The sequence below is a fragment of the Dermacentor silvarum genome, chromosome 2 (genome assembly GCF_013339745.2).
Source record: "Dermacentor silvarum isolate Dsil-2018 chromosome 2, BIME_Dsil_1.4, whole genome shotgun sequence".
NCBI lineage: Eukaryota > Metazoa > Arthropoda > Arachnida > Ixodida > Ixodidae > Dermacentor > Dermacentor silvarum.
This window is the reverse complement of record NC_051155.1, coordinates 53,985,445-54,013,161: the sequence shown is the minus strand read 5'-3', so window position 1 is coordinate 54,013,161 and position 27,717 is coordinate 53,985,445. Positions and strand designations below refer to the sequence as shown.

At 48.4% G+C, this 27,717-nt stretch overlaps 1 protein-coding gene across 1 annotated transcript; it reads left to right on the top strand.

Annotated features, from left to right (window-relative positions):
* The first annotated feature begins 20 nt into the window (after positions 1-20).
* Positions 21-27,086, top strand: LOC119441474 (insulin-like growth factor-binding protein-related protein 1). The gene is made up of 3 exons (XM_037706095.2): positions 21-756; positions 23,003-23,146; positions 25,826-27,086. The coding sequence occupies exons 1-3, from the start codon at positions 321-323 to the stop codon at positions 25,996-25,998; spliced, it is 753 nt and encodes a 250-aa protein (XP_037562023.1). The 5' UTR covers positions 21-320; the 3' UTR covers positions 25,999-27,086.
* Positions 27,087-27,717: the final 631 nt, after the last annotated feature.

The window sequence follows — 27,717 nt, the reverse complement described above, 5'->3', positions numbered from 1 at the left end:
GTTATCAGCAGTTTCGGTTTCGGCGTCGACCGACGCGCCATCTGTGGGCGCACGGAGAAGGCCGGGCGGGGAGAGTCCGCTCTCCTCCGCACGTCCTCCTCTCCGCGCGGGCCCCGCCCGCCCAAGACAAAACGTCCCAAACGCGGAGAGTTTGGCAGAGGCCCACCTCAACTTAGTAGAGCCTTCCACGTCAGCCCGTCTAGGAGGCATCTCAAAGACCCGCGGTGCAGACGACACGTTCGCGCACCACTGCCACTTCTTCACTGCCCCGTAGTCCAGACGGACGGCGCGAGTGGTCACCGCTAGACCGAACCCCAACGATGTCGAGGATGGCGCATCCCATGCTGCTGCTGCTGGTTGCGGCGGCCGCGCTTCAACCGTCGGCGGCTGCGCGCCGAGAGTGCGGGCCCTGCGACCTGGACCGGTGCGAGCCCCCGCGCGGTCAGTGCCTGTCCGGCATCGTGCAGGACGCGTGCGGCTGCTGCATGGTGTGCGGCCAGCGGGAGGGCCAGCGCTGCTACCACCGCTCGGTGAAGGGCAGCCTGGCCGACGGGCCCTGCGGCGAGGACCTCGAGTGTCGTCCGCGGCGCGACCTGGCCCCCGGAGACCCCGCCGAGGCCCTGTGCGTCTGCTCGCGGCCGGAGCCCGTGTGCGGCTCGGACGGCGTCACCTACGACAACGTGTGCCAGCTGACCGAGCAGCGGTACAGGCAGAGGAACGGACTCGAGGCGGCCTCGCGGGGACCCTGCTACACCGGTGCGTACAAATACAGTATAGTGCTATAGTCGTGTGCCTTCTGGCGCCATCGAGGTCTTCTCGTTCCCGCAACGGCGTCGACGCTGATAGCTAAATCGCACCTTAATTGGAGCTTTCGGCACTTTTATATCGGCAAACGCGTTTCAAAAAGGCGCATACGAAGAAATTCATTGTCGGTGCTGCAGTCGGCCAACGCAGCTCCTGGAGAAGCCGCAGTTTCCTTCGTCGTCTTTTTTGTTTTTAAGCTTTCTTTTTAGCTCTTGCCCCCGCTTTGTTTGGATATGTCTGTCTGACCGAGTAAACTGGGACGATCACCGATACTGGATTTATTTAAAGGTACTTGATGACTTGGCAGGCCGATCCTCGTACCAGTGTACGATGTACGTATCCTGGCTAGGGTTTTAATGGGGTTTGTAACGCGCAGGCCAAACCTGGAAGCTGTGTAACTTCGCAGTATCCACACACCTCACATCATTAACCAGTTAAGTGTCCCCTGAAGCATATCTCAGCAGTTCATATATCAGCCATCACAATTTTGACTTTGGCAATCATCCTCCAGTGGTTTCGGCCTGCGTGTGTGTGTGTGTGTGATTGCTTTACGCGAAACAGTAGTACAGACGTACCCTAACCACTGCACGAGGACCAGTTACGTGCGGTGCGCTCCTCAGCCGATCGGCCACCCGCGTAAGTATACGTTGCATCAACGAGCAGAGGATGCGTTGTCGCAGTCAAACGGAATATTAACCCTTTAATTAAGAGGAAGCTTTACCTCAGGAGATCTTATTTGAATACACAGGGAGGGAGTAATCGTTTTTGCTTGGCGTCCACTGCATCGAATTCAATTAGGCCTGTTAGGTTTCAGTTAAAATCTATCGCCTACTGGGAGAACATCTATTTAGTTAGGCCTTATTTGTTTTTTGCAAGAGCTGTTGAAAGTCGCTAAATTTAAGAATGAAATGAAGCACCAAGCTTTCAATTCTGTAATGAGAAATTAAAAATTTAGAACATGGTATCACGGTTGTTCTAAAATGCACTTATTCAGACATCTAAGGCGGACAAACCTGACGTATATTATACACCGCTCTGACACAGAGCGCTAAGTCGCGAGCCGAAATTTTGCGAAACCCTCGTAAATATCGGAACGACTTCGCGTGAGGTGTAGGCTCATAAAGAAAATTTAATTATGGGATATTATGCTCCAAAACCACGATGTGATTATGAGGTGCACGCCTTACCGGCGGATGAATTATGACCACCTGGGAGTTCTCTAACATGCACCCAATGCACGGTACACGGGTGCTTTTGCATTTCGCCTCCATCGAAATGCGGCCGCCGCTGCCGGGATTCGATCTCGAGCCCTCGGGCGTAGCAGCCTATAACACCAAGACCACTACACCACCAGGGAAGGTCTGTAAGCGCCTGTCTCAGTTGCCCGCTTCAGATTATCTGCTGAAGTGTTCATACAGAACTGCGATATCTGTTTTCTGGCGTTCGTAGAAGAAAAAAAAAATGTGATGGGACGATGAACAGCCTTGACAGCATGGTCAAATGAAACGATGTGAGAAAAGTCCAGGGAAAACACGCATGTTTCCACAAATCTTCGTACATATATAGATTAGCGAAAGTGGGAGTAATTTGGGTTTTGTGTTCAACTGCCATGGCTGCGCGAGTGGTACATAAGACATCAACGTAACCGAATTTAGCGTTAAAGGGCTCATAAAAAAGAAAAAGACAACAACAAAAAATTCACGCAGAAACTCTTCTTGCAGTTGTCTAAGTGTATGCGTAAGGATTGTGCCACTTGCTCATCTCCAGGCAGCCCGGTGGCATCATCAATGTTACTACACTTGATCCGGCGCAGTACAAATGACAGCGCTGCGACGACGCGAACTGCTGCGGACGGTGACGCCAGCAAACTACTGCAGGTGGCGGCGCCAGGTGCGCTGATGACGTTCCGATCGTTACAAGCCGTTATCGCTCATCCATCCGCGTGGAACCATTGTGAGGCGTGCTCAACCGTAGTCCGGCGGCGGCTGCGTTCTTGAAAGTGATCCTGATGATGATGATGATTTATTGGCATCCCCTTTGAAACGGGGTGGCGACAAATGGTCACCTAGCCTGCTTGATTTAATCAGGTATACTACACATGTTCTTTATCTAGCATTTTTGTATACCTCTCATTATCTTTCTTTTTCAAAAAATTAGCTTGTACCGCTGCCTATGATTTTAAGAGATCAGGTCGTACCCATCTTTTCCCTGCTTTTTTTCCACCAGTACTCTAATCGTCTCTTGCTGATCTCTACGGCTGATCTGTTTATGTTTCCTTCCACTTTAAACCCAAGCGCTTCTGGGAGTTGCACGTTACCTACGGTTCTCGCTGGGTGGATCCCGTCGCATTCCATTAGGATGTGCTGAGTGGTCTCTGGATCTTTACTGCAGCATACACATGTCTCATCTAGTTCCGAATATTTGTTCCGATATGTTTTCGTCCTTAGGCAACCGGCTCGGGCCTCAAATAGCAAGGCACTGCCCTTTGTGTTATCGTACAGATTTTCCCTTCTAATTTCTTTCTTCTCATTCTTGTAAATCTCCATTGTCCTTTTCGTTTCCATTCTTTGCATCCAATTCACGGTCTCTATTTCTCTCACTTTCTTTCTGATGACCCCTGGTTGTCTATTTACAGTTTCGATTATCCTGTACTTGGTTGCCAACTTCCTTGACCTCTTCCTCCATTCTGTGTCCACGCTTTTCATGTAGAGATACTTGTGCACTTTAGCCGCCCATTTATTTTCATCCATGTTCCTGAGCCTTTCTTCAAAACTAATTTTGCTTTGTGCTTCTCTGACTTCAAAAGAGGCCCAACCCATGTCTCCATGCACTGCCTCATTTGTCGTATTACCGTGTGCTCCCAAAGCCAACCGGCCTACTGATCTTTGGTTAACTTCCAAACCCGCCAATATATCCGATTTTAAGCATATAATGGCATTTGCGAATGTTAGTGCTGGCACCATTACTCCTTTCCAGATTCCACGCACCACCTCATACTTATTGTGGCCCCACAGTGCTCTGTGTTTCATTAATGCTGCATTCCGCTTCCCCTTTATTTTCAGATTATCTTGGTGGTTGCTTGAGTAATTCTTTCCTTCGTTTATGTGTACGCCGAGGTACTTATATTGCTTCACTATGGGTATTACTTGCTGTTGAATTGACACCACGAAGTTACTCGTGTGTTCATTAAAGATCATAATCCCTGATTTCTCTGTGCTAAACTTAAGGCCTAGATTTGTCGCTGCGTTCCCACAGATATTCGCAAGTATCTGTAAATCTTTTTTATTGTCCGCTAGTAGCACAATGTCGTCTGCGTACATCAATCCAGGGACCTTCTGTTGCACCATTTGTCCATTACGCATGTAGGATAAATCAAAACCTAATTCGCTGTTTTCCAGTCGTCTTTCTATGCCCTTGACGTAAAGCGCGAACAACAATGGTGACAGAGGGCATCCTTGCTTCAATCCTTGGTGAATTCCCACCATTTCATTTCCTTTTCGGCCTTCCCATGCCACTTGTACTTGGTTGTCTCGATATATCTCCCTCAGCAGCTCCACGAAATCGTCATCCATGTCATCCGCGATGCCAACAGAGCGCCGCCTGCCGATAGCTTCGCGCGCACTGTGTTCTCGCCGCTTCGTTCGTGTAAAGTCGCTCGCTGCTGCGGGCTCTGTCTTGAAAGCGATCGTCTTACGGGACGGACAGTTTCTATCGTTGGGTAAGCATAGAAATGCTCACGCATTTAAAGATCCTTCGCAGCTAGATGCATTCAAATCCGAGCAACTTACACATCAAAGACAGCGAAGCTGTTTAAGGCAGTTCTTACGACCTGCGGAAGTACTATACACATATGGGTCTGATTTGCCGCTGCCCGAAATCTATCCAAGCAGAATTGTTGCAAGTACCTTCTCTATGTCAAGTACAAATCTTTCGCTATATGGTATACACGAGTCTTTCCAAACGCTTCGAATTACATCCGACGCTGGCTGTGCGTTCAGCCGGCCTACGGATTCCGCGTTGTCATGCAACCTGCGTCGCTGGCTGTTCACCAGCTCGCATTTGATGTCGGTTACACTGAAAAATCATTTGCGCCCTTTATAAGAAAACTATGAGCCGACGCGAGGAGTCGGACACCGAGCCATGTTTCCTCGCGTTCCCAACTCCCTCATCTTCTCGCACTATTTCTTATAGTTTGCCTGCCCTTTCTGGGTGTAAGGGTGTGAATTACAGACATATATTACACCCTTTTTAGGGTGTGAATATTTTACAATGTATATGTACGGCGCCGCACGAAAGCCGTTGTGGAACTCCGCTCAGCGTCCTCGCTGTAAAGAAAACGAGAACAGCGTTTACGCGCGTGGCCTCGCTGCGAAAGTGATAATATGGTTCAAGCTATAGGGCCCCTCACAAGGTTTCGCCATTTTTAACAGACAAGCGTAGCGTATTCATGACGTCCTGCCGACGGTCGTGTCTGCGAAGTATTACGGCGCTGCGACCCTCCTCTCCCGCGAGAACAGCTGACATTTAAAACCGAACGACGCGTTCCTTCCCTCTCGAGGACGCCCGATCGCAGCCAGAGATCTTCGCATTTCATCACTCACCGTGACCAATCATCCAATGAGGAAGGCGTGACACCGCAGTTCGTCCCTCGGCTCCGGTATTGGAGAAAGCAGGGAAGGAACATTACTACAGAGGCAGAGGGAGACAGTGTCTCCGTTGGCAGTGAGTGAGAGGACAGTTAATTTCTTCCATCTCCTCCAGTATAATGACCCGATTGGAAAAAATATTACAGTTAATTTCTTCCATCTCCTCCAGTATAATGACCCGATTGGAAAAAATATTGTTTCGGTAAAATGCTCCTTAGACGGCGTTCTACAGATTCCAGTGTATAACCGACATCCGCAATGGGGCCTGGTGAGGGGCCCTTTAATACGCGTGTTTTTCCCGTCCAGCCGCGGTTTAGATGTTCAATGAAATATCGGCCACTCTTTCCGCTAGCAGGGGGAATCGGTGGCGTTTTTTGACGGCCAACAACTGCGACGAGTCGCGAATAAATTCGTCTACTGGTTTTGACTCGAACCGCGTTGATAGAACATGGCCGCGTCCCACACACGTCTACTAGGTGCCTTGCGCGGACCTTTGAAAAGACGCCGCAGTAATTCCCAGCAGTAATTCGCGCGCAGTCCTACTGACGCCTAATTATAAACTGTGTGTGTGTGTGTGTGTGTGTGCGTGCGTGCGTGCGTGCGTGCGTGCGTGCGTGTGAGAGAGCGCCATCTGCTAACTATACAGGGTGTTTTCTTTAGATGCTTTCTTTAGTTGAGGGTGTTTTCTTTAGTTCTATTTTGTGTGCGTGTGTGATTTTCATTCCTTTCATTCCATTTCATTCCTCTCTCTCTCCTTTCGCATCCCTTTACCCCTCCCCCGGTAAAGGGTAGCCAACCGGAGATAACCTCTTGTTAACCTCCCTGTCTTTCCTTTACCTTTTCTCTCTCTCTCTCTTTAGCTGCACCAAAATTTTTTATTGCCTGTGGCAGATAGCACATTTCTAACCCTTCATCTAAATTACTTCATGAGGTGGCCATTACTTCAAAGGTAAATCAAAAGACTTAATTGAATAATTATCATAATTACGCTAAATAACTTTTTAGATGATTACTTTACGCCACATATTTCAATCGACGAATTGTAGCTAGTCAGTATGCAAGGTATATCGACCTAGAGCGAATTCTCGGGACATATATACGCCTGTTTCGAGATATTAATTTTCGAAGTGTCCGAAGAAATGCATTGGCGTTCCATTTACTTTAGTGCTTCAATGCATAAAACAGCGTTTTCTTAAAGAAGTAAGTGGAACAACAGTGCATTCTCACCGCCAGTTTGAGGGCGCAAATCTCGAAACCGGCGCCACCCTCAAAATTAATTCTAAGTCAATAATATTCAATAGCTACAATTCGTAAATTGAAATATGTGCCGTAAGGTAATTAATTGAAAAGTTCATTCGCGTAATTATGCTAATAATTCAATTAAGTATTTTGATTTCTCAAGGACGTAATAGCCGCCTCATCGAGCAATTTAGATCAAGGGTTAGAATTGTGCCATCTTCCACATACAATGAAAAAAAAAAAAAAAAGAGCACCCTGCATGCCCGTGACACCTCCCCTTAAAAATTATAATGCGCACTGCCTCCAGTATTTTTCCAAATTAAATCGCGGTTAAGGGTGTGCTAATCGCAGTTTTTGCGACCGAATCGAATATTTTTCGAATAGTCTGCGAACACTGTACAGCCTTCTCACTAGCAATTTTCTCATCCTGGCATATTCACAACAATTGACAGTTTCTATCATATTACACTGCACATTAGAAAGCATGCTTCATTAAAAGCACAGAGGGAGCACTATAGGAACAACTAAACAGATCGTTCGCAAACTCGTGGTTCTTAGGAGAATACGCGGTCATGAATTATCTAATAAAGTTCATACAGGTAACCCTATATGGAATAATTAACATCTGTGTTTACCGTCGCGACCAGACATGCGGGTGGCGACGCTAGTGAAAAAAAAAAAAAAGCACTTTTCATCTAGTTCAAATCGTCGGCTCAGATGGTGCCACTATTGTGTAAAGTATGTTGCAATGAAAGGTGTTCTCATTCAATCCGATGAGTGGACACATGAGCTGAATTTATAAATCGCACCAATTAAGCAGTGCCCGTTTCCGAATGCCGTGTCTAAACATTTTATTGCGAGTGGTCGCGTACAGCCAGAAAACGGAGGCCGTATACCTTACGTGGATGGAATGAAAGTTATGGCTTCAATTTCATGCTTGACCGTGCACCGTCGACACGTGAAGTATTAGAAAAGTATAAAAAAATATTAGAATTTCCGAATGGTGGCTATTCGATTCGATGACCTAATCGAATAGTGACTATTCGATTTGACGACCGAATCGAACAGTACTCAATTCGATATTCGAAAGTTTCTAATATTCGCACATGCAGCCCCATAAATCGGAAGCGATTACGTAAATCATTAAGTATGATTGGGGGGCAGCCCGCATGGTTGCGCTGCTGCTACCAGTGCCACGAGGCGATTTCTGTCTCTTGCTGATAATACTTGAACAAGCGCCATGCCGACAACTCGATAATACTATGCCGCTTATTGCCACGGAGCAGGATAAAATCGATTCCGCCGAACCGGTTTGCGAACCGCTTCAGTGTTTCAAACCAGTTCGCGAACCGTTATGAATTTTTATTTCTCCCAACCGAAACGAAATCGGATCACGTTGAAACCGAACCTGAACCTAGTACCGAACCGAACCGGTACATTTTTCGGTTCGACAACCTGATGACATCTAGGCCCGGGCAGTATGTTTCAATTCTCTCCACAGGCTCCATTTAATCAAGTGAACACTTTATCTTACGAGAAAGAGAGAGATATATATAAAATCAAATGAAAGACAGTGAAGTTAACAAGAGTATATCTCCGGTTGGCTACCCTGTAAGGGGGCTACGGAAGAGGAGAGAATAGAGAGAAAAAGAAGCAAATAATGAACACTGTAGTTATCTTACGAGATGTATACTTGAGGAGAAACGTGGCGCGTGTGTTCGTGAGAACAAATATCGTTGGCCTCGCCTATAGCGTGAAGTATAAGGCGCCCGCGTTGTACCCACTGTACGCACCACTCGCGGAGTGACAATGACTGATGGTCGCCCAACTTGAGGACACGCCCGCTGTGCTCTGTCGACGCAAGGAAGAGAGGCGGGTGAACCACTCGAGTCGAGCCGAGTGTGTGATCCCTTGCCGACGAGCTTACAAAGCGCAGATGCTTGCGCTTGTTCGCGAGCTGCATCACGCGCCATCAAACCGACCGACTACTCGGGCACGCGGAAGAAACGAGGGATCGACGAGAAGGCCCACGTAAGCGACGGAGAGCTGTCGAGTTCCCCTAATTTGCCGCCGGCGTGTCTTTTTGCGCGCCTTCCAGAGGAAACTCCACGGTATATAGTCTTGTCGATCGCCGATGTCTATAGGAATCCGAAGAACTATATATATGTCTCTCGAATCTATATACTGTAGTTTGTGGAATAAAGCTCCGTACTTGCGACATTACTTGTTTTGCGTGAGACGAAATCCGCAGCAACTCGCGCTTCGAGGTTGCTTCAGAATGGGTACCAAAAGAAGGGAAGCGCAGTCGAGGACGGCAGAAAACTATAGGTGGGGCGATGAAGTGAGGAAATTTGCAGGCGCAAGTTGGAATCAGCTAGCGCAAGACAGGGGTAATTGGAGATCGCAGGGAGAGGCCTTCGTCCTGCAGTGGATTATAAATGTAGGCTGGTGATGATGATAATGAAAGATGTAATTGAGTAGCCCGAGACATTCACATCCAACAAGCAATATTCACGTCCAGCAAGTGGCTTGCAACCAAATGCAAATTCACGGTACATATTATTATTATTAGTAGTAGTAGTACTAGTAGTAGTAGTAGTAGTAGTAGTAGTAGTAGTAGTAGTAGTAGTAGTAGTAGTAGTAGTAGTAGTAGTAGTAGTACAGTCGAACCCGGATATATGAAATCTGAAGGGGATCACAAAAAAAGTTCGATATGTAGGTAATTCGATATATGAAATAAAAAAATTATACAAAAATTTTCAGGGGGATTTTACAGCTGTTCGTTATACGCAATAATTCGTTATATGTGGGTTTGATACAACCGGGTTCGACTGTAGTAGTAGTAGGTAGCAGCAGCAGTAGTAGAAGTCGTACTGATACTACTACTACTACTACTACTACTACTACTACTACTACTACTACTACTACTACTACTACTACTACTACTACTACTACTATTTATTTTCTTTTAATTCGCTTGCGTAGCCACGCGACATAACTTCCGATGCACTGCAGGACGAAAGATGCACACATGGCTCGCGACCAATATTTCAGAATCCGGGACGAAGCGGGGTTCGAAACACACTGTCCAAAGAAAAGTGACCCCTGGAAGGGGACACAGCCTCTGTATTTATAGCTTAATGGGCGCACCATGTTCGCGTCAGAGCGCATCGCAATTTCCTTGAAGTTTGAGAAACGCGTTGAATATGCGCGACGATACGCCTTACTCACGACGATGGGAACGTGCTTAAAGGGACACTAACGCGCAACGTTAACCTGACTTCATATTTTAGGCAAGCGCAAACGCGCCCCCACACACCGCGGAAGAAACATATATAGAAGGCATGCGGCATGTCGCTTCGCGTCTCGAGCAAGTCGTGCGACTTGCTTTTCCTTCGGCCGGCCTGGTTCTCGTATGACCATAAAAACTACATTTACTGAATGTATATGCTGTATAGAACATGTTCGTACTTGTGGTTTATGTGTGTGCGTTCTCCAGTGTGCACGCGGGTTAATTTCCTGTAGCTATACCAACTCGCGCCATCACAACACGTAGGTCATGAATTACACATATTCTCCGTGCGTTAATAAGCATCGAGTTTCGTGCACGTAGTATGGGTGACTTTTCGTTCGTGAGACACTGTGTTTGTCTTTTCTGTGTATTCTAAAAAAAATTAATTTCTGGGGTTTCACGAGTCAAAACCACGATGATGATTATGAGACACGCCGTAGATATATAGGGGACTCCGGACGAATCTTTACCACCTGGGCTTTTTTTTTTTTTTTTTGTCAACATCGAAATGCGGTCGCCGCGGTCGGGATCGAACGGGCGACCTCGAGCTCAGCAGTGAAACGCCATACCCACTGGGCTACCGAGGGCAGGTGGTATATCGGGTGTTGAAATATTTATTTTTACACATATTTACACAACTTTTTAGAAGCAGCGAGTACCCTGTCTGCGTCTCTCGTTGATGCTGCAAGAACAGAACGAACTCAGTTGCAAAAGACTATAGATGCAGCGAATCTACCCAGAAGGCATGCTGGTAGGGATTAGCAGAAAAAGAAAAAGATATTCGCTTCCACCCGCGTATCGCATGCGTCTCTCGTTTATATGCTGCGACGATCGCAGGCACGGAAAGGAAATTCGTTTTCAGCAGCTTCGCTCAAGAGCCTTTAGAAGAGGCGCGGTTTGTACGCAGTTCCTCGGCGCGAAGATAAGGCATCGGGGTCTAAACTTCCACGGAGAAACTGAGAAGATGCCTCCCGCGTTTGCCATTCGCTGCTCCGGGAGTAACGCGAAACCTGCCCTTCGGGGCACCGCATGCCTACGCCAACCGACCTCCTCTGTTGCACCTCACTGCTGACCTCCGAAATTGAGTCTGCAGCCCCGGTATCTCGACGTCCGCGCTGCGTTGGCAACGTCCAGGTGTCGATAAACAAATCAGGAGCCGACGTTGTCCAGAGTTAACCGCGATGCTCGTTTCGAGGCGAGAGAGAAACACGAGAAAGTTAAGACTTGGCATCGTCCTTTGGGACGCTATCCCTTCTGGCACCGCTTAATCTTTTTCTTGAGAAAGAGACGGGATATAAGGTCTCCCGGGCTCTCTTAGAATATTTAGTTAACACCGCGGCTTAGATTCAAGGCCGTGAGCATGCCTTTCGAACACGAACGCGTATATCAGTCGCACCCTTTACATGCCTATCCCCATCATCTCTCCACATACCACTTTTCTTTTCTCCTCTTCTCTCTGAGCGGAGTAGCCGGCTAGAGGACTATTACACTAGGCCGACCTCTCTACATTTACTCAACGAATTCTCCTCTCTCTCCCGGAGCTAGTCTTCAGTCGTGTTCGACCAGCCGTTTAAAGAGATAGAAACAAAAAATATAATTTTAGCTGTATTAGTACAGCCTTTCTACAGTACCGGAAAAGACGCAAGAATGAAATGCGAGTGGGGAAGTCGCCGTGAATTTCCCAGAGAAACTTTCCTGAAGTCATGGACTTTGACGACGTATGCCGCGGCACTATTACTATACTTGCTACTTGGGATAAGGTACAGTGCATTTGTAAGAAACCGAAACAGAGACAGGAGCGAACCACGCTTGATTGTCTAAGTACTTGTATCAGTATTTTCTGCTGCACAACATCAGTGTGCGTAACAATTAGCACGTACTATGTACCACCCACGTATAACTTTTTTATGGCTACGAACGCGAAAGCTACGGAACCAAAGCGTGCGTGTGATACCGCTGCTGAAATTAGTCCCGTAATTTCGCTCGTGTTTTATAACGTGAGAACGAGAATACGTAATTGTTTTATACTGCTATATATACAGGGTGTACGTCCAAGTGCCTCGAGCGCCAGCGGCCACTTTGCGTGTATTCGCGGGCTTCTTTCGCGCTCGGAAAAGCACTTTTATGTAGCCCGTATTGAGCAACAGAAAGCCGTATGTTGCTCTACAATTTTCTCATTGGTACTTTTATTCTAATTAAAGTACTTGAGAAGTTGTATAATTAAGAATACTTATGCAATTAGGCGGAATGCAAAATATCATCCGAGTATCTCCAAGCTACGGCAGACAACATTACCTTGGTTCTGTCCAGCTACGTGGCATTTGTGTATTTTTAAACCTTGGTGCATGATAGTTGGGACAAAGCGACGCAATGCTTGTTAGTCGGGTATAGAAATGTTATTTTTAAGTGATTCAGCATGAGGGGTGTCTGAGTCGAAAAAAGTGTTTTGTGGCTAAAGCGCCCTTAGGCGTTGATGCACCCACGCTGACGCCTGGTGGCACGTCTCCTCCATCACGACTACCAACGTCGAAGACCATGAGCAACCGTCGTGCATATGGAAGCTGCACTACGCTGCACAGGCTAGCACAACGCGAAAGACGAAGCACGTAACTGACACACTAATACAACGCGCAAGACAAAGCACGTAACTGAATCGTCACCGAGTCAAATCAGCGCGTACAGCGCGTCGTAATTGCAGCCTCCGCGATCAACTTCAGAAACATTTTCAGAGCTAATTGCGGAGGCCACGCTCCGCTGTGCTGAGTACGGTGAACGCCACCTAGGTGGCGTTGGTAGTGCTTCTTGATGCCAGCGTCCCTTCGAATGCTGGCATCGAGGCGTCGTAGTGCTGAGACCACCGAAGCGTTCACTGTCGGTGCGCGTTAGTGTCATAATGCAGTACTTCTCTTTTCTGCTCGTAGGCGGCGGCACCGCCCCGAGCAAGAGCGCGGGTACACGGAGGAGTGTTAGATATATAAGGCGCGTCTGTGTAGCTCTCTGCAAATGCGTTTGTGGCGCAATGCGTTAAACGCTCGGCGATCTATCGTCGCGGACCGAGAGGTCGTGGGTTCGATTTCCAAATTTTGCATGTTTGTGGAACTTTTTCTTCTGGTTTCTTTCTTTGTATTATGTTCTATGACGTATTTCCGTGACGGAAATACGTCAGTGAAGTCTTGGTGGACCCCGGCATAAAACACTTTCGTGTTAAAAGTGTATGTGTGTGAAGTACCGGTCACGCAGCAGATGTTAGTGACGGGATGCCCAGGGGAGCGTGTGTGTGTTTAAATATATAGGTGCAATTGACGGTGGGGGGGGGGGGGGGTCCTCTCGATTTTACCGCGATATCGCCACTGAATTTTCGATATCGTGACATCTGAGGTCGTCGTAGGTTTCACCACGTAACTCTCAAAACCAAAAGCACAATGGTGTCCGCGTCTTCATTGGCCGTGTCCGTCGTCTGCCGTCCGGCGCGCTTAGCTCGCCTAAGGTTCTTTGATGACAAACTTCAGCAGCGAATAGTTGTCGAAGCATACGGATTCGTATGGCGTGCAACGTACAGTCAACCGCAATAGTTCACGAACCCCGGGATCTGAAGAAACGTGGGACCAACACTTTGTGGGATGCAGCCATCAAAACCGCACACAGTACATGGTGTTCGCATATGTTGTAGTACGGGCTGGGAATCAGCAGGACAGGCCTCGTGCCCCTAATCAGATCGTGGTTATGGCACGTTAGACCCCAGAATATAAACTAATTTCATTTTACATTTTCAGCTTTTTCTGGGATCGCGCGGTCGGTAATCTTTTGTGGTTGACTGTATACTTTTATACACCGATTTAACCGAGGCTGCATACGTGGAAGTAAGCGAGCTACGCCAAGGTCACCGTGGCCAAGGTCAGAGAAACCAAAAAGCAGCGTTGAAGCTCGCTCGAGCTACTTAGCGCAGTGATACGCGTACAGCAGAGCCACCACCGTATTTTCGCCTGAATTAGTAGCCAGACAGAGTCAGCGTGGTACCTAACCCTACTTATTGCTTTGCAAATTATGAGTACATGAACTTTCTTGCATTCCGCTCCCACGTCATCGGAATACGATCGCCGTGGCCTCGAATCGAATCCACACCTCGTTTCTGTCAACGGGTAGAACGCAGAAGCCGTTGAGTGACCGCGGCGGATCAAGTGCGCAAACCAATGCAAACCATACCGCGACAAACGGGATTACGAAGGCGGGCTTCTCCTGACAAAACTTGTTATAGCCGTGAAGCCAGCTTTGACGGCCGCCGTTCAGGAAGCGACACTTGAGCGGACAACGCTCCCAATTTTTATTCAACTGGTCGTCTCAGTGGCGGCACGGTGAGATGCACATGCATTTGAATGGTTAGGCTAACATCAGCTTCTCGATGTACTTCGCTGTAGGAGTCAAAATATACTCTATGGCCCTATGCCCTTCGAAGGGGCGCTGCCAGCAGTGGTAATCGTTCCGTAGGCGTGCGTAAATGCCCCCCCCCCCCCCTCTTCTTTCCCTCTATCGCAGTCGCGTCATCCGTCGGGCTATCTTATATACGGGAGAAAACCTCGCGTTCCAGCAAGGAAAGTTAGGCGGGAAAGATAGCATGCGGCATATCGCCTCGTGTTACACTTTCTTATGGCCGTGCGCCTCCACCGCTGAATATATCATGCACGCGCAGACGCGCCTTGCGGATTTCGTCGTGTACCACAATCTTCGCGCTTTTGCAATGCAAAAGTGCGCTCTCGGATCTTGCGCGCTCGACCCGCGATATGTGCAGACGGACAAACAGCCGACGACCTTGTCAGCTTCTTACTCGCGCATTGCTTCGTTTCATCGCGGCGAATCACTTTACGCCTGAGAAGGGCTGACACGCATTTAAACGCGGGGGAGGAACTTTGTTGGGTAACCACGCGGAAGCAGTTGAGGGGTGGATACGGAGGAGTCAAGTTGCCTTCTAGAACCGTCACTCTCTTCTTGCTTATAAATGTATGTGTGCAAGAGGTGCTGGCATAGTGTACGATACCGGATACTTCCCCTTCTATTGCTATGCATTTGCGCATGGCACGAAAGTTGGCGAAGCTACCATCGGCGCTAAACTGGAAAATCTGACGGCGTGAGGAACTAGCCGCCTTGAACATTGGTTTTGTGAACTTGATTTACTGGTGTTACCGTATTTTTTTTCTTTTAGTACTTCCTTGTAACGTTTTCATAGTTTTGTGCCTAATTATCTAGACAGAAATCGATGATGATGATGATGATGATTCATTGGCATCCCCTTTGAAACGGGGCGGCGACAAATAGTCACCGAGCCTGCTTGATTTAATCAGGTATACTATACATGTTCTTTATCTAGCATTTTTGTATACCTCTCATGAATCTTTTTCTTTTTTTTTTCAAAAATTTACCTTTTACCGTTACCTAGCTATGATTTAGAGCTCAGGTCGTATCAATCTTTTCCTGCTTTTTTTCCACCAGTACTCTAATCGTCTCTTGCTGATGTCTACGACTGATCTGTTGATGTTTCCTTCCACTTTAAACCCAAGCGCTTCTGGGAGTTGCACGTTACCTACGGTTCTCGCTGGGTGGATCCCGTCGCATTCGGAATCATCAGGATGCGCCGCGTATAAGAGACGGTCTCTGGATCTTTACTGCAGCACTTTACCCGCGCGAAGGCGGGTAGCCAGCGCCGCCTACCGGCAGCATCTGATTGAGTAGACGATAATGACGCAAATTGAGAGAACAATTACACAACCCTGCAAGTATTCGCGTCGAACTATCTTTCTGTGCGATAGCGCGACAGCTGCAGTCACTCAGTCGCGCGGTTTGCCAAATCATGGTTGTAGCCGACCGGCTAATGGCAGTCAGCGTAAACATACTGTAACTCACGCTATTACTGCAGATAGCGCACACTTTAGTAGTATACACTTTATACTCTGTTAACCTCATTCCACATAAGTTACAATAAGTAAGAGGGACTTATGTGGAAAGAGATTATAAGACATATATGTATGTAGCAGTGGCAAGAAGCTCAATCTAAGGAAGATCCGACACTCAAAGACATCGTCCACTTACTTACAGCGAACCTGTGTGGAAAGAGATTAAGAGTATGTAGTCACGGTACAAATGCATGACGACCGACTTCTTCTTTCTGGGGTTTTACGTGCCAAAATCAATTCTGATTATGAGGCACGCCGTAGTGGAGGGCTCCGGATTAATTTTGACCACCTGGGGTTCTTTAACGTGCACTACAACGCAAGCACACGGGCGTTTTTGCATTTCGCCTCCATCGAAATGCGGCCGCCGGAGCCGGGATTCGATCCCGCGACCTCGTGCTCAGCAGCGCAACGCCTTAGCTGACTGAGCCACCCCGGCGGGTTTACGACGACCGACTTCGTCATTTTATATAGTTTGATCGGTTAATATGGCATCGTTATTCAGGGGCCGTGGTTCTGAGATGCTGCGCCGCGTATAAAAGACGGGCAATAATCGCTACACTTCGCGGCAGTTTGACGAGTGGTGACATTGAGCTGCGCTCGAAATGGGCAGCTCGGCGAAACTGCGCCAACTCTTGAACTGGAAACGTATTTATCGGATCACTTTTTGTCTCAAAGTCGCGCGTGCAACAAAAAGCGTTATCGTTCACAAAGTTCGCCGAAGGCCGGTTTTGAGTCAACGAGAAATGCTACGGCATCATGTTACAGTACAGCGCAAACGGAATACACAGGGCCACGGAAAGCGCCCTGTATCCGCCTTTCTGTCGCCTTGTGTGTTCCGTTTGCGCTAAACTGTACGCCTATATATGTATATATACGTTGACTACCGCATGTCGCCCCTGAAAATGGCCACTTCAGAGAACCCGCCGCGCGGCGCAAAAGTACCACCATCACCGTGTTCAGATCACGCCAGTCGCCGATCACAACACGGCTCAGGAAGTCGAAAGCCAAGAAAAGGCGGACGAAGGCACAAGAAAGAGTTCTTGCACCCACGTCCACGAACGCTGTCTCGTGATCTTCGGTACCTTCATGCGCTGTTACTTCACCCGGATGCGAGGCGGCGTGGAAACTGAAAGCGTCATGTGGAAGTTACAAACTTCACTTGGTGTGATTTACGGCTGCTCCAAAAAGTCTTAAGCGTCGTAGCTGAATCGAGGCGGGTGTATCTGAGCCGGAAGGTTGCGGTTCGCGAAGAATCCGTGGTCACCTCTTGTAGGGAATAAGCGACGCGATCGGTCACTATAGACAGGTAAAGTGTATATTCAGAAAATGCAACGTCATTTCGTGAAAACTCAGGTCAGTCGCCACTCGCAAATCCTGGGCCGCCAACGAAAAAGATAGCGACCGAGCGAACGGCATCGCACCGAGCGTGCCTGCCCACTGTGACTTTGTCACCTTCGTCGCGGTAGCCGACACACCTAAAGATCGCTACAAATCTAACAGCCAGGCAGCGATAACAAGCTTTGCTGAGCGGTTTCTCGATAGTTTGCTGGCTTCATATCAATAGTGTTGCATCTGATAGTAGTCTTTCTAGCTTCAGTAACGCTGCCGCAAGCGTTATCGGATGGTACGTCTTCCCGGATCGTACGTTCTCTTTCGGTCGTTCCCTGAAAAAAAAAGAAAGAAGACGTGGCAACGAAGTTTGATAGCACTTGTAACACATTTGGTCTTATCTAAGAAGAGGGCGCAAGTGCTCATACAGACCCTTTCAATCGAACTCGTCCGTGAGTTTCTTTTCGAAAATGGGATTCCGTCTTGTGTCCGGTGCCAGGGCTTCACCTGCAGGTATCTCAGAGCACCATTATGGCCCTGACTTTGTCTATAGAGCAGTCACAGAGAAAGGGCGTATAGAAAGGCTAATCAGAGGTATTTCTATAGTATATACACGAGAGGAGGAGGTAAGGGGATAGAAAGACAGGACAGGAGCGCAAGAAGGCGCGTTCTGAAATTCTATAACTAATATAGGCCCGCGGACTTCAGAAACTTCATCAGTGCATGCATATAACATATTCTTCCCGGAGTTACCTATAGGGAGCACCGGCCTAACACCGTGTTATTTCTGATGGTGAACGACTGTCCAGTCTGTCAATCACGTTGCGCGTCATTCGCGCTGCTCCTCCGCACTATTTCGTGGACATGACCCGCAGAAGGCGCGCTAAGGTGTATCGCAGCGTTGTTATCGCGCAGTTATTTACGGATGGATGAGAGATGCATCAGCTCTGCGCGACGTGCACCAACGGCGCCCCTTTATGCTCTAGAGTTTCCGTGCGACGAGTCGCAGAGCCAGGGACGCAGCGCGGCATCATAGAGTGGAATATTCCACGTCATGCGCTGTCTGAGGGTTTCTTAGCAGCTCGTGTTGCGACGTGGCCGGCGTGCGCTGCGTTTGCGTTGTGTTATTGCGAGCGGCGTCGCTTGGAGAACCGCGCGCGAAGGGCAGCTTGCAGACATGTACTAAGCCGACCGAGGCCCTTCGCCCCACGCTCTTCCGTCGCCGTCGTTTCTTCCACGATATAAACACACAGCCGCAGCGGAGTCTGGAGCGGCGGCCGCCGCTGCGTCTATTCCGGGAGCGGAGATTCGGCAGGCGGCTGCAGAAAAAAAGAACAAGGAACCAGCTGTTGCACTGCCTGCAAGGGCACAATTCTGGTCATGGCTTCGGAGAACAAAAAAGGGAGCCGCTTATTAATCGGCGTCGATTGATTGATTGGAATACTTACTGACGGCTAAACGACAAACAAGAACTTCGAGTAACCTGTAGACTGTACACCGGGGTCTTGTGACGTAAGCAAGTTGCTAAGTGCAAAAGAAATAGCGATATGATATTGACGTTGTAGGGGGGAATGTACGTGATCGCAGCTGATAATTCCATGAAGGAATCGGCGACTGCATATGCGGGCGCTCGTGTGGGATGCGTCGGGCGTGGATGGATGGCAACGAAGTGCTCCATTTCTTCCTCATGGCGTGTTCTTGGCGGTACGACTATAATGCCTTGCCGTTGGATAAACCCGCCGCTCCATGCGCTTATAGATAACTAACTGCAGTGGCAATTGCGCACCGTTCGCTACTAATGTCGCATGTGACATATATTTCCTATTTCTGATGCACCCTTCCGCTCCTGCTTCACTGATATACACGCTTAATTCACAGATTATAACGGTATATGTATAGCCCAGTTAAGCTGTTATAGGTATACTTATTAGCTGCACGAGCTTCGCTGTTTCCGTTTGGAATGATGAAACACTGAGATAGTACGTTTCGCCAACATATGCTGATCCGCTGTGAAACTGTGCGTCTCCATTGTAGACGCATCTCAGACGCGCGGCAGCTGTTCAGGACCATCTCTTGTTGAGGGCTCTGCTCAAATTGTCTCTGCATAGCGCGTGTCTTGTATGGTCAACGTTATTTCTGACCCGCAGCTCACAGTAGTGGGTGAAAAAAAAAAAAGCTGTATTCTTCTTTCCTTTCTCCACTGAAAGGGACACTAAAGCAACACTAAATCAATCTGAATTGATAAAGTATTAGTTCAAAACGTTATCTCGCTCATTTCGTTGTGATATCGGTTGACTAAAAAAAAAAACCGAAAATAACACCAGACTTTCACTTCATGAATTACACGCCAGAACGCCAGCGCCGGTATACGTCAATGTGACGTCACGCATTTCAAAGCATTTTATCGTATTCGGGCCTTTGTGGCACAGTAAATGTTCTTAAAACGTGCGAAATTCAGTATTTGGTTCTTTCAGAATACAGCGTATAGTCCATCTTAACCGACACAAAATGACTATAGGCCCGCACAAACGCCTTCAAAATCCTTGCCGTCACGGCGCACTGGTTCGGTAACTTCAAGGCGGAGTCGCCACCAGCGCCATTAGCAGCAGCTACGACGGCAGTCGCATGCAGTAACCTGAATGACATCGTGAGCAGCTACGCCGAGAAATCGCGCTCTTGCATACTGCGTTCTTGGCGCGTGATTGTTTGCCAGAGTCGCACGACGCTCATTGTCTTTCCGAAGAACTCTGTCGAGGTTCTTGCTTTCTCTTTGCGTGGTAGCTTAGGCCCATATCAAGTGATAGACGTCAGTCTTTTCGCTCGCACCGCGGTACCCTGCCACGCTTGTACCTCAATGCGGGGGCACTGCACCCAACTGACGCTGAACACACCATGCGGGTGACTGGGAGCAGTTTCCGGCCACATGGCGGCGGGAGAGCGTCTTGTTCTCGGCGGTGCACGGCGGGTCTAGCGCGGGGCTTGCAGCGGGCGCCGCCGCGTGTACGGGTTCGGTATACGGGCGTTGCGTGGGTCGGGCGGCGCCCAGTTGCCTGCGTGCTGCCGACGTGGAAGAAGGGGAGCGCCGAGGAAGAGGAGGAGGAAGCAGCTGAGGATCGCGTTACGAGGCGCACAGACGCTGGCGAGGCTGCAGTCCTTCGTGGCCAAGGACACAAGACGCTGCCCTCGATGCTGTCCCTACTGAGATAACGAGAAGCCGCGCGACGATGAAGCCCACGCCGTGGGTGACACGTCGAGGCGAGCGCATACACGTCCCTCTTCGCGTTAATTAATTGGCAGGGTCGGCCGACAAGCCGCATCGAGGGCATGTTCGCAATTACGAGGCGTTATGACCACGGCTTCTGCAGGCTCCGTGTCTTGAGGAGCCAGTTACATTCGCTATGCTCCGAGTTTGCTGATTAGGCGTGTACTTTAACTACCATGCATGTTCGAAAACGTAAGTGAATAAATTGTGCCATCAACCTATGGTGGCTAGAAGCCATAACCAACCTCCTCTCTCCTCCAGGGTAAAGTGCGTGCCTCCGCCCCCCCCCCCCCCCCCCTCAAAACAAAATCTGGCTACGCCATGTGCATACACGATGTGGCCAGAGAAGTCTTTCGCGTGCTTTGCACAGAACATCTAACGCTTTTGCGTGAAAAATGTGTCATGCCAAATAGAACAAATGAAATATCCGCGTCGCGACTGGCTGTGCCAAACATTTACAGCTTGATACAGGGCTGACACCAACACGCCTTTACCGAAATTTTTCTTGTGGGCAAACGTTTCTTGCACATAGCTTGTTTTTCGTTTGTCTCTCTCGTTTCGAACAGTCTATTGCTGCTTATACAGAACAGTGACGCTGCTTTTACTTTACGTTCCGAATTTTAGGTGCCGGCTGTCCACGTCGTGGCGTTGAAGACGCGTCAGTGACACGTAGGCCGACACCGTGGCACCAAGGACGAAGGGAATTCTGCCTGCATCAAATTCGTTCTCTCCTCACGTACTGTGTTATGTTGAGCCACATTGCACAACACAGTATCGAAGAGAGACTCACCTTTACAAGACCACAGCAGTTGTATTTGCTCGAACGGTTCGCAATAACGGCTACAGGTGAACAGTACATCGACGAAGTTTTGTCATGGACAGTGACAAAAGTTCCTTAACAACGAAAATGTTTGTATAGATCGAACACACGCAAGATTCGTGCCGGAAAGATGGCGTATTGTAAATCGACAAGCTGTTCACCGAAGCACACAAGGTGCTCGCCTTTGATGTAGGGGCGCCGATGTATGATCGTTAGATTCCACGTTACCAAGATAACAGAAACCTGGACCGGGATAATGTAACAATTCTATGCCGATGCTATCAATAAATTCTCACCTTTCGTCAGTGGTCTGAGCGGCGCTCCGCCCGCATCATTACCGGTGGATGATATAAGAAGGGAATCGCCGAGTTGGAAAAGTTGGCGGGACAGTGCCACAAGGTGTGTTTATTTGATGGACAGGCTTCACAGTGTTTACACGTGAGGGGGAACCTGGGTCCCCGCTAATACTAGGTCTGTCCTGAATGCAAGGTCGTGGCGTTGTGCGTACGCGCTCTTGATCTGGAAAACGGTGGCGAGGGAAGGTGGGCGAACCTTCAGCTTCACAACGCGACGAGCTCGGTCGGTTGGCTTCGAACAGGAGAAGCGAGTAGACAGGCTTAACAGTATATACACCCCTGTATCGTCGCTGGGTTACGGCAACAATGGAGCAAACGTTGGGACAGCGCTACGCGGTAAAGTTTTGCGTTAAACTGAGCCAAGTCCCCCGATCGTGTTCCATGACGGCAAGGGAATGGTCCATACGGAATCTGTTCCTTCCGGGACAAATTCGGGTAAATGCAAGTTTCTACGTGGAAGTTCTCCAGAGACGGAGACAGCGGGTCCTGCGCATGCGTCGAGAGATGGCGACGTCATGGGTTCTGCACCACGACAACGCGCTCCATCGCTTGCTGTCAGATAGTTTTTGACCGGGCAAGGCACAACCACGCTTCGCCCAGCCACCGTATACAGCCCCGACCTCTCTCCCTGTGACTTGTTCCTGTTTCCGAGGATGAAACGGCGCGTTGGAAGGACACCGATACGACACCCGTGGAAGACGTCCGAATGGCCGCAACGAAGGTGCTCAATGAAATTCAAGAAAATGACTTCCAAGACCCTTATACAAAGAAGCGGGACACTCGCTGGGCTCGCTATGTCGATGTCCAAGGTTCTCATTATGAAGAATACCAGGTGTATCGAAAGATTGTGTCAAATAAAGTGTATTTTCTATACTCAGTCTCCTTACTTTCAGAATCGACCCCGTATAATGCGTGTACTGTGGTGCGAGTACTGTGTGTGTTCGTACTTTTTGTATGATCGATACGTCCTCTCTCAAATGTATCTACGATACTGTGTTGAGAAGGTGTTGACGCTACCCTGCGAGACTTCAAATGCTGCAGCTTTTCTTTCCGCTGCATATAACGTTTCCGGGCAGAAATGTGTGGAGACCTCGGGACGTTTTGGCCTGTTGTCTTACGGCCACTGATCGCTCATCTGAATCGGGTTTCTGTAGCGGCAGTAACATACACGCGCACCTGCATATAACGAGCTCCTATAGTCGTACAACGGTGTATTTCTAATTCGTGTCACGCTTCAGCTATAGCCGTCTTCCTTTGCGACAGCCCATTGGAGCTCTTCTGTTTTTCCCGCCTTTTTTTCTGTGCGCAGCTCCCCGTGTGGTGACCGCTCCTGAGAACACCCGCAACCGGACGGGAGGCCGGGCCGCCATGACGTGCGAGGTGACCGGATTCCCCGTGCCCACGGTCGAGTGGCGCGTCGACCACGGAGACGGACCGCTCAAGGCACTGCCCAGTGAGTATACATATTAGAGTGCGCGTGCCGTTCACATAAAATGAAAGGCGCTCGCCCTTCGCGAAGCTCGATCGTTACAGGGCGCGGCCTCGCCGATGAAACGCTCCTGCGTCACTGCATCGTGGGGTTGGTGTAGGCGTGATTTTCAGGTATCACAATGCGCGTTCAGCTTTCCGAAAGTCCACTGACAACCTAAATACGCACAATAGTGACAACATGTTAGTACATTACAGTGAAAAATAACGAATGTAGTCATATGGAGTAAAACTGAAATCGTCCATATAAGTAGTGGCGTCGAGGACAGACCTCACCCCAACTTGTGAATAAATGTCATTACAGACACTCGGACCGGCATGGCACAGTGGTGGGCACTTGACTGCTTGTTACCCGTCCTGCGAATGACATGTCTGTCTGCGACTCCTGCGCAACGCTTAGCGTTCCGGAGTTCTGAAGACAGAGGATCTGCGAATATTGAGACTTCCTACAGAATACCGACTATACACGGTCCAGCGACAGGTCCAGTTGCGCGAGCAGTGGGCCCGGGACTTTGACAAACACTGTGCGCATGCCAACGTCGTCAGAACCGTCGCATATCGACGCCGCAGTCACTAATTACGTGCTCTGGGCCTACAGTTTCGTAGACTATACGAAGGCAGATCGAACGGATTCGTATACCGGATCACAGTACCGCAGTGAAGCTGCCCGGTCGCAGTGCGGCACCACAGTCGACACCTCTTAGGGCGCTTCTCGATTCAGCGTTATGTAACGTGCACGCAGGTATTCAATTAAGACGTGCTTCCAAGTAAAACAACAGCTTGCATCTGTCCTGTGCTATATCAGGCAAGTTCCACTGTAGCCCACCACGCTCAACATCTCTTATGCAACCGGAGACATCCAGGACATTAGCGGTGATAGGTTAATGACGGAATAACCGAGGACCTCGTTCTTCCCAATTTATAGCAACGTGGAGCGTGTTAGTTCACGCAAAGAAACAACGCGTAACGCGTGGGGGGCTCAAGTCGAAAAGCGGTACGCTCTTGTCACATACGTAGGCTGTAGCGCCAATGGATTTTATTATATATGCTATACCCACGCGCTATATATACGTCGATGGATTTGCGCATTTGTACAAATTGGCTTTCCATGGAGATGAATTCGCAACAATTTTGGTCCGCAAGTACTGATTGCCATTGGCGATCCGACGTTGTTAATATTATATATATATACGATTGACAGGCATTTGCTCTTACGAACAATATTCTATATAGCGTACGGGAGTTTTGTGAATACAATCGAGCCCTGTTCACTGTAGCGTGCAGTGGCCGATAGCTTCCGCTAACTTGGGGACCTTTCTCTTAGAACTCTTTATTGGTACCTTTAAGAGACATTAACGAGGAAATTGTTTAGTTAAACTGCATTTGTAAATTACATCTCCGCAATAGCGCTGTTACCGTATGAGGAAGCTCGATATAAGCATTAAAAGTACGCAAAAGAAATGAAATAGAGTTGCGCCGCCGCCCTGCTAAAGCCCTTAGTTCCTGCAACTACCTCCCACTGACGTGACGGATATTTGAGATCGTCCATACGCGGGAGCTAGTTAATTGTTTATCACTAAAGAAGGACTACAATGCATGCATTCTGAAGGAACTGAAGATTTAAATTGGCGAGTTTCGGAAACTTTTCCTGCTCCAAAACGACCAAAATACCAAAAAATATCTTAAGAACTGTTAAGTCACACTCAGGTACAGGCGCTGAGGCTCCGACGCAACATTCGAGAAAGTTTGACTTTCATTTTCTCGGGTCAGCTGCCCTTTTCCGCAAAATGAAAGAAAAGTAGGTTTCGAAAGAATATTATACTCCACCACTGTAACTCCATTTAGTGTTACTACAGCGCCCCTTCACTTCGCTTCACTTTAATATTAAGGACCTCTTGATGAGGTTACTACGTATAAGGACTGGGAATACATCAATAGGTAATTTACATAATACATACTTGAGCACATCAACAAAAAAATAAATAAATTAGGTAAGTGTAAAAAGCATACAACACAAATCCATAGACCCAAATAAAACAATCTAGAAGTACGCGAATAGTACACGTTAAACATAACTCCCTTCTAAGTTATACTGCCCTTGGCAACTGCTATTAGCAGTGGTGAGAAGGAAGCCCGTCCGCGAAATATCGCACAAAGAACCTCGACCAGCGTGCTCCTATTGTTCTTTCTGGGGTTTTACGTGCCAAAACCAGTTCTAGATTATGAGGCACGCCGTAGTGGAGGGCTCCGGATTAATTTTGACCACCTGGAGTTCTGCAATATGTGTCGTAACGCAATTACAATATGTGTCGTAAGTAATTAACTAAGAAGTTAATTAGTGAATTTCTGTTAATTAGTTGAATATGTGTTTCGGTTTCTCGTGCTACTAATGTCCGCCTCTTCGAATAACCAGCTCAATGATACGAATTATGCTACCTCCCGCAGACGATTTCTAAAAATTCCGTAAAGCTTAATTTTGATCACCCTGTAGGTAATTCGATATATAAAATTAAAATTCCACACGAAAGTTCTCAAGGGGAGTTCTACAGCTGTTCGTTATACACAATGATTCGTTATGTGTGAGTTCGATATATCCGGGTTCGACTGTATATATGCAAAGTTGCACACTCATCTCTCCTCGCAGCGGACAGCTCTCGCATCAGCGTGCAAAGCCGCGGCGGACCGGACAGCTTCGAAGTGACCAGCTGGCTGCAGCTGCTCGACCTGCGTCCCGAGGACACGGCCACCTACTGGTGCGTGGGGGCCAACGAGAACGGAGAGGCCTCGGCCGCCGCCAAGCTCAACGTGCTGCCATAGAGACGTTTCTTTTTTGTTGACTCAGCTTTTTTGTTACGTATATACACACTACCGTCTCGTACACTTCGTTCGCGTTTCTTTTTATTTGTTTTTGTTTCGTCTATGTGCCAGTGCCGCGTGTCTCGTTTCTCGAAGGTAATGTTCTTGTACGGTTCACTTTCACAAATACTTTCGGCGTCACATGCTGTGACTGTATAAACTATACTACTTAAGAGACCAAAGCCGCTCGTTCTTAATCTTCTACGAGCGTTATAGTATGACCTCTTGTGCCACCATCCATACACCCCCCCAAAAAAGAAAGACACATATGTTGCCGCAGATCGTAGAGAAGAGAGACGTTGATGCGCTGCGAGATTGTCGCAGTGGTCACGTGAGGTTGCTAAAAGCAGACTACTGTCGCGAAATGATGTACAATTTACAAAACGGACATACTCACGCTAAAAAAAAGGAAGGTAGTGAAATGGACGGTGTACCAAGAGATAAAACTTGCCGTACTAACGCGCTCGTAGTAAGCCGTGTAGCATGAACATTATGGCCGGTATTGCAACTTATGCTTGCAACTTATGGCCGGAAACTTTTGGCCGGAAACCGTCAAAATGGAGATCGAAGAGAAACAGAGAAGAAACTGGCCACATTTCTGACGACCCCTTTGACAACTGGCTATCGCCATTTTAATGACGATCCATTCTCTACTGCATTTGTACTATACCAGCGCCAGTGACGACACATATGGAAGCACCAGCCCAGATTCTAGTCGCGTGTCAGTTCACATTACTCACTGCCACTGTGCTTCGCCATATGCCTGCAGGATGTAGAGGGCGCCACGTACTTTCTTGTGCGCACAGACTCCTAGCTCCTGGCAAAGCCGTGCATTTAAACGAGCAGCAAGCACTTCTTTTTTATGGTGCTCAAAGTCCTGCCAGCCTGTTATTTTCTCGTTTTCAACCGTTGGCACTTAATTGTGTTCGGAATTTACGAGCAGCAATGACTTTTTTTTCCTTGTTGTGGAAATCGGCATTCGCTTGCGCGGTGTACTTTCGCTTTTTTTAGAGAAAAATATATTGCAATAAAGAACTTTACAAAAGTTGTTTCTTGAACAATTTATTGCGTGAACGAGTGTTAATGTAGTTCGCGAAACAACGTGTTCGGCGGAGGCTCCTAAAAATCGATTCCCCGCGCACAACGTGAGGGCGGCCTCCACAGGAGACACCGGTCCTAACATTGACCCTGCACGGAGTCAACATACCAAAGGTGGACGTACTCCGTATTCTGGGCCTCACTTTTCAGAAGGACGGTGCCGGTCTCGCCGCCATTGAAAAGCTGCAAGCGACAGTTACCCAAGTCGCGCACATGGTGCGAAGAGTGACTAACAGAAAGCACGGCCTGAAAGAGCAGGACTTGATCAGATTAATACAAGCCCTGGTAATCAGCAGAGTCACTTACGGCACCCCGTACCTTGTTCTCAAGAACAGCGAGAGAGATAAACTGAACACTCTCATACGAAAGACCTACAATTAAGCTAGCACTGGGGCTTCCACCGACGACGTCGACGGAGAGGCTACTTAGCTTGGGCATCCACAATACTTGGGAGGAAGTAGCAGAGGCCCACAAGACAAGCCAGATAGAGCCACTCAAGCTCACCAGCACGGGCAGGGAGACGCTAAAAAGAATGGAATATGTCGAATAGTCGAATATGAATCCAGAAAACAGCGGGTCCCT

Coding starts and splice junctions, on each gene's coding strand:
- LOC119441474 (XM_037706095.2), top strand. CDS start 321: ATGTCGAGGATGGCGCATCCCATGCTGCTGCTGCTGGTTGCGGCGGCC. Junction 757..23,002: donor GCGGGGACCCTGCTACACCG/GTGCGTACAAAT, acceptor TTCTGTGCGCAG/CTCCCCGTGTGGTGACCGCT. Junction 23,147..25,825: donor ACCGCTCAAGGCACTGCCCA/GTGAGTATACAT, acceptor CTCTCCTCGCAG/CGGACAGCTCTCGCATCAGC.